We start from the raw sequence: 17,391 nt of genomic DNA, 5'->3' as shown, positions 1-17,391 counted from the left end.
TGTTTCAATCTCATATATTAATATTATTTAGAATTTGATTGCAAAAGAGCCCAAGTGGCTCAGAGAATATAGACAGAATGCCTATCAACCAACCCTCCAATCAGATCAAATTTACCAATGTATCAATCGTCCGATTAAAAAAAGGTCCGTTTATCCCTCATGGATAACTAGTCCACCGCTAATCCTACAACCAGGCAAGAAAAGATTCGAGCTCGCGTGCTACAAAAACAAACTCCTAGAATACCGCTCCGGCGCCGAAAAAGACCTCGACAATGTCCTCCAAGTCCCAACAATCTTCCTCTCCGTCTCAAAAGCCCAAACCGCCCCCTCGGCCGAACTAACAAAAGCCTTCGGCCCGAACGTAACAACCGACGAAATCCGCCAAGAGATCCTCCGCAAAGGCGAAGTGCAGGTCGGTGAGCGCGAGCGCAAGGAGATGCTGGAGCGGGTGGAGAAGGAAGTCCTCGACATCGTCTCTGGGCGGCTGATCGACCCCAACACAAAACGGGTGTACACGCCGGGAATGATTTCCAAGGCACTGGATCAGTTGAGCTCGGCGAGCGGGCAGCAGCAGGTGCAGGAGGGGAATGGGACGGGCGCAGGGGATGAGAATGGGCCGGCGCAGCCGCGGAAGCCGCTGTGGACGGGAGTGACGCCGAATAAATCGGCCAAGAGTCAGGCGCTTGAGGCGATGAAGGCGTTGATTGCGTGGCAGCCTATCCCTGTGATGCGGGCTCGGATGCGACTCCGTGTCACTTGTCCTGTGTCGCTGCTGAAGCAGTCTGTCAAGGCTGCCGCGGCGCCTGGGGCGAACAAGGAGAAGGAGGCGCCGTCCGGCGGGGCGAAGAATAATAAGAAGGGTGGAAAGGGTGGCAAGGGCAAGGCTGCGCGGCAGCAAGACTCGGACGTGGAAGCTGGCGGCTCGGACACGGAGACGGCGCCTGCTGCGAAAGCTCCAACCAATGTCAAGGACAAGATCATGAGCTACATTGAGTCGGTGGAGAGTCAAGAAGTGGTTGGTGGTGATGAGTGGGAAGTAGTTGGGTTTGCTGAGCCAGGCGCCTTCAAGGGATTGAACGACTTCATTGGCACCGAGACCCGCGGAAGAGGTCGAGTCGAGGTGTTGGACATGGCGGTTACCCATGAGGATTGAGGGTCCCTTCTCCTTGATGTCCCTCATCCCTTTCACTGATTATTATTCTTAGAGTCGACTAAAAGTATATATCCTGCATGATTTCACTTGATGTCTGTTATGAGCGATGACAGGGCTTTGTAATGATTAGTCAAGAATAGCATTCTATAGAGATTGTAAAGTCAATGCATCTGGAAGTAAATGACTATGGTAGAATATGACCGACAGTGATATTTGCCTACGCATCGATCTAGAAGACATGCACTTGCGTACTCAATCCGGGGATTAGTCTAGGGAAATGTTCACAGTAACACCACAGCACCAGTGAAAAAATGCAGAAAGTAAAAGCCAAAACCACAACAGTCCACGAGAAAGAATCCAGTCATCCCGCCACAAGCAAGACAACATCCTTCCCCGGCCCAAGTTCCCTCGCAAGCCTAATTGTCCTCTCAACCGCATACCCCGTCATCGCTCCCGAGGCAATCCCCTCCTGATTCCGAAGAACGTCCATGCCTCGCAACGCCTCGACATCCGTCACAGCAACATATTCCACCCTGGCCGTCTCCTTCCAGTGCGCCAGTTCAGGCCCAACGCTGGGAAAGTCGAGATCGGGGGATATCGAGCTCGAATCAAGGATCTGGCCATGCTCGTCCTGAAGGAGATAGGTGCGGCATCCGTGCAGGACGCCGACGTCGCCGTGGGATAGGGGAGCTGCCTTTGCCGCCTCGATGCCAAGCAGTTTCACCGACGGGTGCTCGATGAACGGGTAGAACATGCCGACGGCTGCACTGCCTGATCCGACGGGGGAGACGAGGGCATCCGGGAGACGGCCACCGCTGGCGCCGCCGAACTGCGTTTTGATCTCCTCGCCAAGGATGGATTGGAAGGTGCGTGTGATGGTTGGAAGCGGGTGCGGACCGATTGGCCCACTCATGATATGGTATGTGGTGCTGAGATGGGCGACAGAGTACCGAAGGGCCTCGTTGACTGCAGCTCGGAGGGTCCCGCTGCCCGAAGACGCGCCCATGTCTGCGGTAAGGACTGTCGCTCCGAGTTGTCTGATCATGTCCACGCTGTCCTTCTGGTTGCTTGCGTCCCGGCTCCCCATGAGGATGGTGCATTTCATATTCAAGCGTGTGCAGGTTGCCGCGCAGACAATACCGTGCCTGGCTGAGCCGCACTCCATGACGAGTTCGGTCTTTCCGAGCCGCCGTGCGAGCAGTGCTTGACCAACGATGCTGCGGATATTGTGACTTCCATCCTGGTTGAGATCTTCCCGCTTGAGCCAGATATTCGCGCCACCAGCGATGCGTGTGAGATTTTCTGCGAGCCGAAGAGGGCTAGGACGGATACCGGGGGAGCTTAGAAACTCTCTCCAGAAGCCGTAGTCGGAGATGATACGGTCGAACGCCAACGTGAGCTCCTGCAAGGCATCCATCTGGGACTCGGGAGCAAAGCGGCCGCCAAAGGTGCCGAATTTGGTCGGAGATAATAGGATTGGCAGGCAGGGGAGAGGACTCGTTTTCCGTGCTGGAGTTTTATTAAGTGTCTCTCTGTTGACCAGGCGATTTGACTCTAAAGGTGAATCGATATGAACATGATGTAGAAGTAAGGAGGAAGGAACAGTCGTCCTCCCTTGTATAATGCTGAGATGATAGAGACATGCTGGACACATCGAGTGAGCATCTCCATCTTTGACTCTCTTGTTGCGTCTCTTGCTTCTGATTCTTGTCAGAGAAGGCTTGAAGGTGGCTGGAATAATCATGGTCAACAGATGTGCAATATCACGGATGCAACCAGGTGTAAAACAAGACAGTAGAATAGGAACTGAGATTTCAGAACTCACGCAGGTACTGAGAGATACCAATTGCCGTCCAGGCATTTATACCCGGGGCACCTCATTCTCACACCGACCTAAGTAACCCCCATCAGGCAGACAATCGGGCAAAAGCCGTGAGCTGGTCAAGACGGTGTACATCGAGCTCATGGTACTTTTGAAAGACACAGCGAGACCATAGACATATCAAACCAGACTCCACCAGGCCCGCAGACTCGTTGCAGCGTTGGCATGAACCAGGAGCCAGAATCCTCAAGAAGGTTCAGGACTACTATCCATGCATTCCTTTTGACAACCACGAAACAGGGACGCTCCTAGCAAGGATCTGCGCAGGGTGCTCGCGTTTGTTCAATCGATCACAAATCACAAGTATTTCATGGACGAAGTTCCAAGTAGATTGTCCCCACTGGCCACATTCGCCTGAGCAGGGCGACGCACCACGCGCAAGGTGACCAGGGTAAGGCATCCGGAAACCTGGAAGCTGGGACCGATGAACGCAGCCTAGATCACTTGTACTATGGCAACTTGCGGTGTGATTCGCCTGTGGTCCTTGACAGCTCAATGGCTACAGCCATGGAGTAGCTGCAGAAGCGCTCCGGCTTCAGTCTTCGCAGGACGAAAGTACGCGACCCAGGCGCTTGGGTACCACATTGTCATTGTGTTGAGGGTTGACCAGGTTGTCGGAGCAGGGGGAACCAGGGGAATCGACCCGATCGTAAAAAAAAAAAATCATATCGTGTGTGGTCTTAGATTGATGTGATTCCCAGCGATGTGGATACTGGGTTGTCGAGGAGTGACTATGAAGCCTGTGATTGCTTCAAAATCTTGTTGCTTTTTCGACGTAGATGTGATGGATCAAGTTATAGTACCTTTGCACTTGGGCAACTACTCCTTGAATCATAAGTGATTCTAGAATCGCAAGATTCGCAACAATGACTAACCCCTTCAAACAGCTCGATGTTGTCTTCTTCACCTGTCAATGTTGATGGATCCCGGGTTAGTACTGACCCGGTAGTCTGGCATACCAAATATAGATGCAGGGGAATCTGGCGACGGATTAATGATCGACGTGGAATTTCGATCTATCCATTATCATCAACATCAAGACCAGGTCGACGGCGATCTTCCGTCACCGACACGAGGCGACCTGCGAAGCTGCGAACTCAAGATCCGGATGCACTGTCCGCCATCCCMGTCTGCGTAGACAGCCGGCGCTAGGAAGAAGCATCCGGATCTCAGATCCAACGAAGTTAACAACTATAAATTTCAACTTATAAAGTTTATCTACCACGTCACCCCAGGCAGGCTCTCCCTTGAATAATTTGGCTAGAACCTCTTGTTCACCTGATGTCTCTCCTGCTGAGATAGATAGGTAGACTGACTTTTGATCTCGAATCCACTCAATATTTTGTGACGCTAGTTGGACGAGATGGGTTTCATTTGTTGCACTATTGTCTTGGCAGGTGATAAGGCGTGGATACCAACTAACTCGACAATTGAAAGTACGAGATAGATAGCTAGGGAATCCAACAGTCGGTTCAGAACAGCGGTGGATGAAGGTGGAGATGGTCAGATGGTGTACCGGAGGTCCTTTCCCCGTACCACTATTGCTACCCAGCAGAGGATGTGTGTTTCAAGACAGTACTTATGGCGTTCAGCGCACTTGGAAAACCAGCATTATCCACTCTAGGCAGATGTAGAGAAGATCAATTGTTTTAAATAAGTATGCATTTGATTCATCTAACGTCTCACATACAATACAATCTCGCATATGGCCGTCAAACCGCGAAGAAAGTCAGTCAATCCCGGCTCGGTAAATGAGACGGGCTCGGAAACGTCCATTACGGGTATTCGCTCAATCGCAATGACTGGAAAACAATCACTCCAACCGTACGCCTACAAGGCGTGAAAAGGTTGGGAGCATGCAAGGTAAACGCCGTTCCTCTCTAAAAGCACACCGTGCTTAGTTGCATCATTCTGAACTTTGACAAACAAGACCTAGAAAACGGCCTGGTATTCGAGGTCTCCGGTGAAAAGTAAGGTAGGTTGAAGGGAATTCGCACACCAGTGCGGGTGGAGAAAAGTCGTCGAGCATAAGGACAGTCGACAATAGACAAAAGGATCCGTCCTCTGGACGGAGAAGAATGGCAGTTGATGAAGGTACATTACGAGCAGATCTGAACGGCGTTCAACGCTCTACTCAGATCATCTGGTGAGAAAGGCATCAAGGTACCCTTTGTGTATGTTGGCGGCGGCGGTGACACGGCGCGATGGATCGGTGAGGTGTACCGTACCGACTCCTTGATTTGCGCAATGGAATCCATTCGAGCATCGTCAGAGTACAGAGTCATCGTCGAATCACTATAACTGCTCGATTCGACGGCTGTAGAAGACGACGATCCCGAAGATTCTTCCTGTCGACCCGGAGCGAATTCGTGGTGGGAAACAGTGGCGGAAGCTGGTCGTTGTCAGAACGTCGTTACGTGTATGCTTACGGATTGCACCAGCATGAATAGAGGGCACGTGTGGAAGGGAGGCAACAGCCACTTACAGTCAATCAATCCCACCTCTGGAGGCGCTGTCTCGCAGATCTGGTCTGGAGCCACGCCTTCGTCCTCACTGTCGCCATGACGCGGGTTCAAGTACTCCGATAATGTTGTACAGGGAGACAGCGGGGGGTCTAATGCGCGGGGGCGCTCGGCCTGCGCAGCCTCGAATGACCAGGCGGCCAATCTCTTTTGGTGTTCAGGATCGAAGGGGCCGCGAAATTTGGACGGCGGAATTTCACCGCGTTTGTAGTACTCGATCTTGATCCCATTGCCATTGCCATTGCCATTGCCATTTCCGTTGGATTTCGATTTGGAGTGGCTATTGGAACTCCGGTGGAACACCTTTCTGAACTTGTCTTTGAAGTTCATTTTGACAGAAAAAGCCAGGAATTGTAGAGGGTGTTGTAAGAAATTGGTGTAGTGGTGTTGTAAATAGGTGTTGAGAATAGTAGTAGTAGCCTCAATGCAGACCAGTCCCGGTGAGGGCACGGATGCGGGGGAGGGTGTGCAAGCACAAACTACGATCGACTGTAGTAAGAGACCTTTGGTTCATCGTTCGGTTAGATGAGGCTGGATTGGGGCAGGAGAGGCAAACTCCAGGAGGAAAAGAAAGAAGAAATGACAATTGAGGGGAAGAAAAGGGAGAGAAAGAGAAAAGGCGGGAGGAGAGACTATGGAGATGAAGATGGAGAGGCGGGTACGATGCCCTGGATAGGGTACTATGGAATCATAGATACTGGACTAAGGTAAGTTGAGTGACATACGGGACTGAGCAGATTAATTAAATAGAGATTGAGTGTGAGCATTATTAAATAGGTAATAGTTACCATCAGTTATGGCGCAGATAAGCCGTGGAACTGAAGGCGTAACATCTCGGGACCTAATCCGGTGAGGGCAGGAGACAGAAAGGCACACCGGCCATAGGTAGTCCGCATTTCCGTACGGACGGGGGTATCTAGTAGATTACAGAATTACCAGAAAATGTGGGGAGGCAAAACGAGGATCTCAGAGGAGGATACCTATGCAATAGTGATTCTTATTTGCTCTCGCAGAAATCTTACTGCAGCTGCAAACTTCCTGAGACTCGGGGCGTTGAAATTGCGCCGTTCTTGAGAGGGTGGGGGAATAGTGAAACCCACTTGGCAATGGCTCTGTGCGTCTGACGGGTTAGACATAAACGCCCCAAGCGATGGAATTGTTTGAGTACCTAGGAGTACTTTAGGTTTAAAGAGATCAGAGCCCATCAACCTTCTGGACAGCCTTCATGAATCATGATAACTATCGAAGGTAGACTCGGTAGGCGACTACAGTGATTGCTTTGGAGATGCAACCTCAAGCTTCCAGTTCCAGTTCTCTGAGTTTTGTTAAATTTCAAGGTGAACAAATGAGATTGCTCCGTTCGATGGTTGGCGCATCGAAGCCGATGTCAATCCGATCTCTTCCATGGGTGGCCAAAAACCAAGCGTGCCGTGTGTTCCTATCTCGCACGAAATTTACCTTTTGAGAGTACCGTATTTCTCCTCAACCAGTCAACCAGTCCTGGACCAAGGGTTAGCTTCTCCTCGGGTCAGTTCATCTAGTCAATTCGTTTTAGAGACAAATGGCCACTCTCGCCAAGCATTCCAGTGTTTCTCTGTGCCAGGGAGGTAACATTAGTATGTGACATTGTAACCATCCGAGTGCGAGAGTGGTGGCAAGCGCATTGATTTATGACAGCCATCTATTCTCTCTGCACAGATGTATTATACAGAGTACCTTATACTTGATAATGAGACATATTAATCGTCATAGAAAATACCTCACACATGAAAGACGAGTAGTGTTGAGTACGTAAGAGTACCTCTTTAGACGACTGGATACTTCCGCGGGCCTTAAAGGAGGTATGTAATAGGCTGGCGCTGCCCTTGTAGTCGCCCGTCCTGCAGCGAACAATTCCAGAATTACGGCCAAGACAGCCGGTCTGAGAGCCACCACCAACCAATCTACCATCTTAATCTCAACGATCCCTGATTGCCACCGGGATCAAAATGCGACATACATCATCTCGCTGAACTCTGTATGCTAGGCGTTTGTTCTGGATTCAAACCCCCCAGACGTGTGCCATCGTGACTTCGCGCGTACAACGTCATGCGAAGGAAAATGGGGCAAAGGGCCTCACCCAGGATAATCCATTCACTATACTCGGCGTAACGTACTCCGTCGGCCGTTCGGTCATAATACCTACCGTAGGCGGAGGTGATTCAGAGAGTGATTCAGAACCAGCGAATCAGTTCGATGGAATGTGGGAGGGCAATGTGCTCCACCGGAGTGAGTGATTTCATGTCTGGCCCGAGTGCCCCACTCGGCACGCTGTTTCCGGCGAGGCTTTTTCGCAGGTTGATGTAGTCAAACAGAAGTTCCTTATTCCATCAGCAAGGCCTGCTGGCCCAATGGTAAGGCGCTTGACTACGGATCAAGAGATTGCAGGTTCGAATCCTGCGTAGGTCAATTCTTTTTTTTTTTTGCTTTTTTTGCTTTATGTAAATTTCAAAAGGCTTATTTTCTCCACCGATCAAGTTCGTCGAAGTACAGAGGAATTCCGAAGTGAATTTTACTGATATTGGATTTCTTACCGCAAAGACCTGCAACCTTGCAGGCCAGACCAGCAATGACTTAACGGAAAGCGTCGGGCGCCCTAGACTGCAATGCATGATGTCAGCCCAGCATTGCCAGTCTGCCTTGTAGAGAGGTACATACAGGGTACAGACGGGCCACGACGTTTGCCTTTCTAGAAGACTCCTCGTAATTGCTTCTTCTGGTTTGGATGCCTTGTTTCGGGCATTCACACATGAGATGGCAGAGCCAATACTGTTCTCTGCCAGCCTGAGGGAATCGCCTTTATGGGATGAGGTTTATAGAAAGGCGTACTTCTCGAGTCTACCTCTCACTTGTCCTCTGAAGCCCTTTAATGATGTTGACCATGTGGCGAGCCATACTTTGGATGACAGGATGGTTTATTCAGTCATGTATCCGGGGTCTAGATCGCCATGGTCGCCGTGGATGATTTCTGTGTTTGCTATGCTCACTAAGATGGCTGTATATATTTTTCCTTTTGGGTCAATGTCCCCAAGTATATCTCTCGTGGAAAACTCATCACTCATCCTCATCCGGGTTCCCCGTGCATCTACTCGAAGAAAGACCGAAAGCATACTCACCTAGCACCAGTGTTAAGACTCTAGAGATGACTCCTCGTCAAATATGTGCGACCTCCGGAAGCAGCCTGTGGCTGGCATATTACTCTCCAAGTTGCGGTCTACTCAGGAGGTAGACTTTTCCGCGAGCTAATACATGCACTTACAAAAAATATCTAATACATCTTATATTATAACCAGTAGCACTCAAGCATATAATGCTTGATGTTGATGTTGATACCTCTCCATTCAGTAGTCTCTATAACCACAACATCACCATCCGAAATAGGCAGTTGATCAGGTGCTCGGAACAACCTTGATCCGCTGTTAGGGCTGGGAGTGAAACCGCCCTAAACCCCTTGAGCAGCTGCAGGCACACGACCCGCGATCGCCGGAAACGGCTTGGCTGTCGTCGTTTCGAAGCTCTTGTCGAACACAGCAAGCATGCACTTCATAGCTATAGATACTCATAGTTCAAGATCCACGGAATTAGAAAAAGGAAGGAATAATGGCATTGATCAGCGAGCAATTGACTAAGCTGTTTCTATAATAATCTTAAATGATTCAAATGCGTCACCACCAGGGAGAGCTGTTTCGGACCCGGATTGAACCGTGGCTGAGACCAGCCATCCCCTCGCTGATACGGTAGCCAGAATAAGCAAGATGATCATCATTACTGCAAGGACCTGCGAATAATATAGCATTAGCTGTACCGTGAAAAGTCCTCGGCCCATGAGTAGTGGGTGCTTGCGACGCAGCTCATGTGACCGTTGCTTTGAACTTCTCTCATCTTCCAGCGCGCTGAACTCCGATCCAGTACAAGACCATCTCTGCTGCTAGTAGTTCAATTGAACCCAGCACTGATACTGCCATAGCTAACTCTCGAGGTGGCTAATTCTGAGTGAGTACCTAACCATTGCAATGCGCGACTGCCTCAACACCCGGATTAACCTTCCCCGATGTCGATTAGACGTCCCGAGGGGAAACCAAACATCCCAGAATTGCCGTCGCCTTCCTAACTATCTTCAACAACTCCCTACCCTAAGCTCGACATTCAGCTGAGTTTCGCGCCATCTATCTGTCGATTTTCGTCTCTTATCGCGCCGCACAAGACAGTAAGTACCTGTCTTTTCTCGACTCCGACTGCACTCCTAGCTCCGCCCTTGGTGGCATAATTTTCTGACATTGTCCCCCAAGGTCCCACAGGTCAAGGACTCAAATCATCATGCCCAAGAAAGGTGGAAAGGGAAAGAAGGGCAAGGGTAAGGGCGGTGGCGGCACCGCGAAGGCGGCTCCCACCGTCCAAGAGCCTGTGTAAGTTGCGCAAGTCTCCATCCGTTACACAAATTAGAGGTTCGCCTCAGGATTCGCAGCAGAACTGACCGCAGCCAATTCTTAATAGAACCCCCGGCCACCAAGTTGAAGATGTCGTCAAGGGCGAAGGCGAAGGCGAAACCACCGAAAGCCTCGGCCCCGGCACTGCTACCAATGTCCCCTCCGCTGCCCCGCCTCAGGCCGCCGAGACAGTCGCCGCGAGTGAAAATGGGGATTCATCGAACGAGGTAGTAGACGAGCTTAGGAACCCCGGCACCGCCAAGAGGTTCTCATTGTCGGAGCACCCGGGTGACGCAAAGGGGCGCATGCCGTCTTCTTTGCCCGATAGGGGAGAAGCAGCCGAAGCAACCGAGAACACCCTGCAGGGTGCTGTGGGCAAAACCGAGGCTTCGAAGGCGGGTCTGGTTGGATCATTGGACGCAGGTGATGGCGAGGGACAAGGTAGGTGTTTCTTGGGTTTGTAAGCGAGGCAGCTAGGCTCACACAATTTTCAGCCGTATTGCCTGATACGGTCGCCAAAGAATCCCGGTTGACGGCTCCTACGACGGCCCCCGAGACCACCATTCCCGAAGCGACTGCTACCGAGGCCGCCGCTCCCGTCATCACAGACGCCAACGCTCCAGTGTCTGAAGCGCCGGCGGAAACAGCACTGCCAGAGAGACTCAAGGAGAAGGAGACTGCTGCGGCCGAACCGACAGCCACGTCTCCGTCCGACAGTGCGGACTTGACTGGCCATCCAAAGCGCCCATACGAGAGCAGCCTCTTCCACAAGGACGAGGACCACAAGCCTCCCAAGATGGCCAAGGTCGAGGACTCCGAAGCCGCCCCTGCCGCCGCAGAAACCAAGGCTGCGGACTTGCAAACCGAGGTGCCAAGCAAGTCGACGGTGCAACCCCTGGTTGTCCCAGGGCTTGGTGCCGAACCCACAGACAAGCCCGTCTCCGATGCTGAAATTCCTCAGAAGGCCGAGCCCGCAGAAGCTGTTGCCCCGACCACCGCTCCTTCGGCTGCCCAGGCTGCTGCTTCCACCACGTCCCCTGTCGTTCCCTCCGCAGTTGCTGCCGCAGGCGCAGGAAGCGAAGCCGACGCAGAGGCCAGGCAGAAGCAGGAGGCTAAAGAGACTCTTCAAGCTTTCACCGAGGGAAGGGTCCCCGCAGCCAAGGAGCCCCAGCAAGAGTCTGAGGAGAAGGCTCAGGAGACTGCGCCCGTCAAGACGACTCCGGAGACTCCTACTAAAGCCAAACCCACCGCCGCTACCGCTGCTGCGGCCGCCGCCATGAGAGGAAAGTCGACTGCTTCGCCGGCACCTGCCACCGAAGGCGCCGACAAGACAGAAGCTGAGCCCACGGAGAGTCAGCCCGAGACTCAAGGTCAGGTCCCCGCCGAGCCTGCACGGGGAGAAGAGGCGGCTGCAGAGGAGACTCAGCAGCCCGAGACCACCGGCGCTAAGCAGTCGCACGAGGAGGCACAAACGGCCGTCGACAAAGCTCAAGAGGCTAAAACCGAAGCCGCCAAGGCGGACAAGCGCAAGAGTGGGTTCTGGTCGTGGATTAAGCGCAAGGTCAAGGGGACTTGATCGCTTGCCTTACCTTGGCGACTATTCCTATATACCTATATACAAGTACACAAGACAGAAGACTGCCGAAGAAAATAAAGACCAAAAAAAGGCAAAAACGCGACGAAAATAAAAGGATACAGATTCGAACTTTTTTTGTCTGCACGAAAACGGATGATGATTGATGTATTGAGTCGGGGCCAGTGCATCAGGCTGTGTATGATATGGATGGGACAAGATACCAATGGGTCTGGGCTGGAGGCATTGATCTGAGTTGCTTTGACTGATTGATTACTGCTGCAGGGTCTTTACACCCTCGGCTGTTTTGAGATTGATTACAAGTTAATGTTAATGGAATGAGTTCTACCATAGCTGTCCCCTATTAGATACACCGCTCATTTCGATATGGAATGGAGTCGGTGGAGGGAAGTTGATAACTTGAAATGAATTGGAATAGCCTGGGTCACAGTGGATACCTACTTGCACAATACTCTCAGTGGAACTATCCTATGGGGTTTCTACTAGGAGCTCTGCTACCTAGCGAGGTACTTAGTGTAATAATCTTGATGCTGCTGTCATCATTGCAACCACAGTACCCCACTTGGTGGCTGGAAATGAGCAGCAAACATGATTCCCGCTGGACTGACGTGGATCGACACGACTTCTTTCCGACTCTCTTGATCATCCTCGTTCTATCCGGTTCAGGAGCTTGCGTATCGACAAAGTAGTACTAATAATTACAGTGCCCTTGAGATTCAGTTGCTCTCCTCCAACCGGTTTTGTCTCCTCTCCTCAACTGTGGAAGTGGCTGCGATGAGACCCAGTTTATCCACTTGTTCCTTGACCCTCTCCCCTGGCCAAGCTTTTCTAAGCTTTGGATACTCTGACAACTATTTTGGTCATCGATCAGTACTTATGCATTGGGATTGACTGTGGAGGGGTGGATCCAATGAGACATGCTCAGCTCTCCATCTCGCCCAGATGACGGACTGACTGGTTGAGATTATCTCTCACTCACTAGCAGGATGAAGGGCTTCTCTACTATCCAAACTCAGGATGCTATTATCCGATCCACTGATGCTGTGGTGCCACCTTTCATGCACTCGTACAGAGGAGCAACACTACTGACAGCCACCCCCTCATCTCCCCCTGATGATAATGATGACGGCCCTCAATCATGGAGCCATCCATCTCTTGGTTCCCGCCTTGTTTTGTTTACTGATCAGTGCTGATCTCTCAAATTATTAGATCCAAAAATAGGTAGATAAATATTAACACGTTGCTTTCCCCTACAGCTCCTGCATCTGTCCTACTTCCTCTTGCATTTTTCATCTGTTCCAAGTACCTGCATCCGCATCCGCATCCGCATATCCCCGCATAGAAACCCAATATGGTCCACCTTGCTACGGTCCAGCGCGACAGCGAAAATGTCGAACCCCTCGTTAAACGCGTTGATTCTATCCAGCTCGAAACCAACGAGGATGATGGTTTCTACTCCACTGTGTACGGTACTCGGTTTGCGGCGGAGCAGCTGCCCCAGACTGAGATGCCCGAGAAGGAGATGCCCCGTGAGGTCGCTTACCGCATGATCAAGGATGAGCTTAGTTTGGATGGAAATCCTATGCTCAAGTAGGTTGATTTTTCGAATGCCCTGTGGTGCATAGCTGATTCTCTGTAGTTTGGCTAGTTTTGTGACGACGTACATGGTATGCGGGCTACACCTATTTGTTGACCGCAGCTAATTCGAGCAGGAAGATGAAGCCGAGAAACTCATGACCGACTCTTTCAGCAAGAACTTTATCGATTACGAAGAATACCCTCAGTCCGCCGAGATCCAGAACCGGTGTGTCAACATGATCGCTCGGCTGTTCAACGCCCCCATCGACAGCGAGGACGAGCACCCCGTCGGGACCTCGACCATTGGCTCCTCCGAGGCCATCATGCTGGGCACGCTGGCCATGAAGAGACGGTGGCAGAACAAGCGCAAGGCCGAGGGCAAAGACCACACCCGCCCCAACATCATCATGAACAGCGCCGTGCAGGTCTGCTGGGAGAAGGCCGCACGGTACTTTGACGTGGAGGAGCGCTATGTCTACTGCACCGAGGACCGCTATGTCATTGATCCCAAGCAGGCCGTTGATCTGGTCGACGAGAACACCATCGGCATCTGCGCCATCCTGGGAACCACGTACACGGGCGAGTACGAAGACGTCAAGGCGATCAACGATCTCCTGGTTGAGCGCGGCCTGGACATTCCTATCCACGTGGACGCCGCCAGCGGTGGCTTTGTTGTCCCATTCATCAACCCCAACCTGCTGTGGGACTTTCGCCTGGAGAAGGTCGTTTCAATCAACGTGTCCGGCCACAAGTACGGCCTTGTCTACCCCGGCGTGGGATGGGTCGTCTGGCGATCGCCCGAATACCTGCCCAAGGAGCTGATCTTCAACATCAACTACCTGGGCGCCGAGCAGGCCAGTTTCACGCTCAACTTCTCCAAGGGTGCCTCGCAGGTCATCGGCCAGTACTACCAGATGATCCGGCTGGGCAAGCGCGGCTACCGCTCGATCATGGTCAACATCACGCGCATCGCCGACTACCTGGCGCAGCAGCTGGAGCAGCTGGGCTTCATCATCATGAGCCAGCGCCGCGGCCACGGACTGCCCCTCGTGGCGTTCCGCCTCCCTGCAGACCGCGACGAGCAGTTCGACGAGTTCGCCCTGGCGCACCAGCTGCGCGAGCGGGGGTGGATCGTGCCCGCGTACACGATGGCGCCGCACAGCAACGAGCTGAAGCTGATGCGGGTGGTTGTCCGCGAGGACTTTAGCATGAACCGGTGCGACGCTCTGCTGGCGGATATCAAGCTGGCGCTGAAGACGTTGAGCGATATGGACAAGGCCATGCTGGAGAAGTATACTTTGTAAGTGCTGACATCCTTAACCAACCGGGCTCTACTGACGAGATGTGTCTAGGCATGTGCAAAACCATGCTGTTAACTCGCACAAGTCCAAGCATACCCATGAGCACTACAAGAACGAGAAGCATTCCTTGCAGGGCAAGACCGGGAAGACGCACGGAGTTTGCTAGTCGATTGATACTCGGACCGCGCAGGAAGCGGTAGATAGTGATACGACACGAATGATACTTCCACTCATTTCTTGACATAATCGCTTGTCTCTACTCCATAACTAAGCTCTAGTTTCATATCTTCCCTTGGCTAATGGAATAATGACCCACCCTGATGCAACCATGCCCAGGATGCATAACTAGTGCGCGCAGCGGACTACACATGTGCTAACAACGAGCCATTAGCCTGTAGACCGAATAGAGACGGGCATGGCCTTATATCCTCATTTCCCATCTACACAGCCCTCACTCTGCCAAGTAAACCTGACCTCACCATCAAGATGACCTCCCAATCCGCATCCGAGTTCGTCATCGCCATCCTCTGCGGCCTGCTAACGCTAAACATCTACAACCTCCTCCCGATCTTCATCCTCATCCCTCCATTCCTCGACCTTCTCGTGTCGGCGCCGCTCTATGTCCTCACACTACAGGGCCTGATCTCACTAGCCGTCATCCGCCTGTTCTATATCGCTACGCGCCGGCCCTTCCGGCTCAATTGTAGGAGAACGCTCGTCCTGTTGCTCCTGTACGCGGTGTTTCCCGTCCCGAGGCTTTCTGTCTGGGTGTATGATACGGTCGTGCCGAGTATCTGTGCACGGAAGGGGTATTGCAAGGTTTGTCCTGCTGATGCCCGCTAGAGTTGTAATGCGGATGCTTACAGCAATCTACAAATAGAAATAGGTTAAGCGAGGACTCCTCGTTTGCCAACTACAGTGCAATTGCTTTCCATTGCTTCGCTGTGCGCTGGAGCAGACGCTCACGGGTTTGGAGTGAGTCAACGTATACTAGTAGAGCGCTGACCGACTTCGAATGGTGATGGATCTGTCCACCAATTGTAATGAGCTGAAGGAGTCGACGACCGGTCAAGGTGTTTAAAGGCAGGAGACGAAGAGGGAAAGGGAAAGACGCTGGGAAAAGCATGAGATGCTACTAGGAGGCTATTGGTCAATTTCTATAGTAACTATATAGGCAGATAGCATCAGGATCCAGTACTTATTCAGGGAACGAAGCTTTCTACCCGAGGAATCTGCCAATACTACCATGGATGCCTCTGCCAAGGGCTTCCCTTATGTATCCTTGGAAGAAAGCTGTTGTACAACCTCATAGAGAATGGTGATGATGCTGCTGAGTGACGTCATGTATACGAGACTGCTCAAGGTGACTTGGGTCGATAAATATTCATTCGCTGTAATTCAGCTTCCCGATCAATTATAATCCTACTCAAGCTAGATAGGCCGGCTCAACAGTCCCAGTATGAAGCGTCTATCCATCGATCCCCGTCAGAACATCCCCCCAATTCGGGATTCGCCGGCTGCTTCTCTTCCAGTAAGTCTTCCCGAGGCGACAAACGTCAAGACCAATCCTGCCCGAGCCGGAGAAGAAAATGCATCGGTCTACTTCGTTGGAACGGCTACGACAATCTTGTCAGTAGCTTCTTGCCTCATGTCAATGAGATGCTAATCTGGATAGTGAATGGGAGGGGATGAGGTTGATGACCGATGTTGGTTCATCCTTCGATCACAAATTGGCCACAATTGACAAGATAGCCAAACTTCCTTCATGCGGGAGACCATGTCCATCTTGGTCCTGGGGTGACTGCTACCCGTCGAACAAATCCTGCAGTTGACTTGCACGAACTGCCTCGAATCGACTTGGTTCTTTTGTCTCACTATCATGGGTATACTATACTGCCTCCAGCGACCACTGCATAGGACTGACCATTGCAGAGATCATTTCGATCAAAAAGTCGAGGCATCTCTTCGGCGAGACTTGCCCATCATCACCACAAGCCATGCCAAGTCCATATTGACCTCCAAGGGGGCAGACTCCTTCCAACAAGTGTTTGATCTCGAGCCATTTGAGCAGATGATGGTCAATGTCCAAGGCGACAGTTCGCGAACCAAACAACCGCACATTCGAGTGACTGGCATGCCAGGCAAACACATCCCGACCAACAAGGTCGTGGAGAAATTGAACGAGTTGGCGGCGGCAGTAAGCATTCCCTGACATTGCAATGGCATTGACAGTGAACTGACAATCAAGATTCCCCCCACCAACGGATGGATGGTTGAATTAGGCTATGGCAGCACCGAAACTACGCAAACCGATTTCGAGGTCGGCTATCGCATCTACATCTCTGGCGACACGCTGATGGTGGATGAGCTCAAGGAGATCCCGCGGCGGTTCGCGGACCAGAAGATCGACTTGATGCTCATCCATCTTGGAGGCACGACGGTGCCTCATCCGAACTTGTGGCCGCTGACGATGATGGTGACGATGGATGCACAACAGGGCGTGGAGCTGGTGCGCCTGATCAAGCCTGATCTGACCATTCCGATCCACTATGATGATTACAACGTGTTTGCGAGTCCGCTGGAGGACTTCAAGATAGAGATGCAGAAGGCGGGATTGTCAGGGCAAGTGGTGTATCTGGATCGCAAAGAGGCTTATCACTTTCAAGTGAGAGCGACCTGAGCTTCTTGAAATGAAGCAGCGATGATCTCGTTTTGTTGATCCTGGATCTAATTGGATATCGTCGGATGATTAGCCTTGTTCTTTGAGAGCATCGCCTCGTGTTCGGTTGATTATTTATAGCATCAACAACCAACAACAAATCCAGTGATTAATCTTCCATCGATTCCAATATTCATTCCTCGTCGTCTCCTCATCAGGATTTCTGTTTACCGTAC

At 51.7% G+C, this 17,391-nt stretch overlaps 6 protein-coding genes and 1 non-coding gene across 7 annotated transcripts; 5 read left to right on the top strand and 2 right to left on the bottom strand.

The window, feature by feature from the left end:
• Positions 1 to 77: 77 nt before the first annotated feature.
• Asppvi_011286 (guanine nucleotide exchange factor SDO1) lies at positions 78 to 1,153 on the top strand (the record flags this gene model as incomplete). The annotated part of the gene is made up of 2 exons (XM_043307117.1): positions 78 to 144; positions 195 to 1,153. 2 exons carry the CDS (start codon positions 78 to 80, stop codon positions 1,151 to 1,153), a joined length of 1,026 nt encoding a protein of 341 aa, XP_043163052.1.
• A 361-nt stretch (positions 1,154 to 1,514) lies between these two features.
• Asppvi_011285 (tryptophan synthase) lies at positions 1,515 to 2,570 on the bottom strand (the record flags this gene model as incomplete). Its single annotated transcript, XM_043307116.1, has 1 exon — positions 1,515 to 2,570. The coding sequence occupies one exon, from the start codon at positions 2,568 to 2,570 to the stop codon at positions 1,515 to 1,517; it is 1,056 nt and encodes a 351-aa protein (XP_043163051.1).
• A 2,564-nt stretch (positions 2,571 to 5,134) lies between these two features.
• Positions 5,135 to 5,887, bottom strand: Asppvi_011284 (uncharacterized protein; the record flags this gene model as incomplete). The annotated part of the gene is made up of 2 exons (XM_043307115.1): positions 5,135 to 5,427; positions 5,521 to 5,887. The coding sequence occupies 2 exons, from the start codon at positions 5,885 to 5,887 to the stop codon at positions 5,135 to 5,137; spliced, it is 660 nt and encodes a 219-aa protein (XP_043163050.1).
• Positions 5,888 to 7,933: 2,046 nt separating this feature from the next.
• Asppvi_011283 lies at positions 7,934 to 8,005 on the top strand. Its single transcript has one exon. It is a non-coding gene; the product is annotated as a tRNA-Arg (tRNA).
• A 1,908-nt stretch (positions 8,006 to 9,913) lies between these two features.
• Positions 9,914 to 11,599, top strand: Asppvi_011282 (uncharacterized protein; the record flags this gene model as incomplete). The annotated part of the gene is made up of 3 exons (XM_043307114.1): positions 9,914 to 10,002; positions 10,091 to 10,464; positions 10,518 to 11,599. 3 exons carry the CDS (start codon positions 9,914 to 9,916, stop codon positions 11,597 to 11,599), a joined length of 1,545 nt encoding a protein of 514 aa, XP_043163049.1.
• Positions 11,600 to 12,968: 1,369 nt separating this feature from the next.
• Asppvi_011281 (glutamate decarboxylase) lies at positions 12,969 to 14,662 on the top strand (the record flags this gene model as incomplete). The annotated part of the gene is made up of 4 exons (XM_043307113.1): positions 12,969 to 13,207; positions 13,257 to 13,284; positions 13,330 to 14,495; positions 14,548 to 14,662. 4 exons carry the CDS (start codon positions 12,969 to 12,971, stop codon positions 14,660 to 14,662), a joined length of 1,548 nt encoding a protein of 515 aa, XP_043163048.1.
• Positions 14,663 to 14,982: 320 nt separating this feature from the next.
• Positions 14,983 to 17,176, top strand: Asppvi_011280 (MBL fold metallo-hydrolase; the record flags this gene model as incomplete). The annotated part of the gene is made up of 4 exons (XM_043307112.1): positions 14,983 to 15,199; positions 15,936 to 16,125; positions 16,429 to 16,693; positions 16,745 to 17,176. The coding sequence occupies 4 exons, from the start codon at positions 14,983 to 14,985 to the stop codon at positions 17,174 to 17,176; spliced, it is 1,104 nt and encodes a 367-aa protein (XP_043163047.1).
• Positions 17,177 to 17,391: the final 215 nt, after the last annotated feature.

Source organism: Aspergillus pseudoviridinutans, assembly GCF_018340605.1.
Source record: "Aspergillus pseudoviridinutans IFM 55266 DNA, scaffold_9, whole genome shotgun sequence".
Taxonomy (NCBI): domain Eukaryota; kingdom Fungi; phylum Ascomycota; class Eurotiomycetes; order Eurotiales; family Aspergillaceae; genus Aspergillus; species Aspergillus pseudoviridinutans.
The sequence above is the reverse complement of the archived record's forward strand: the minus strand, read 5'-3'. Positions and strand labels throughout refer to the sequence as shown.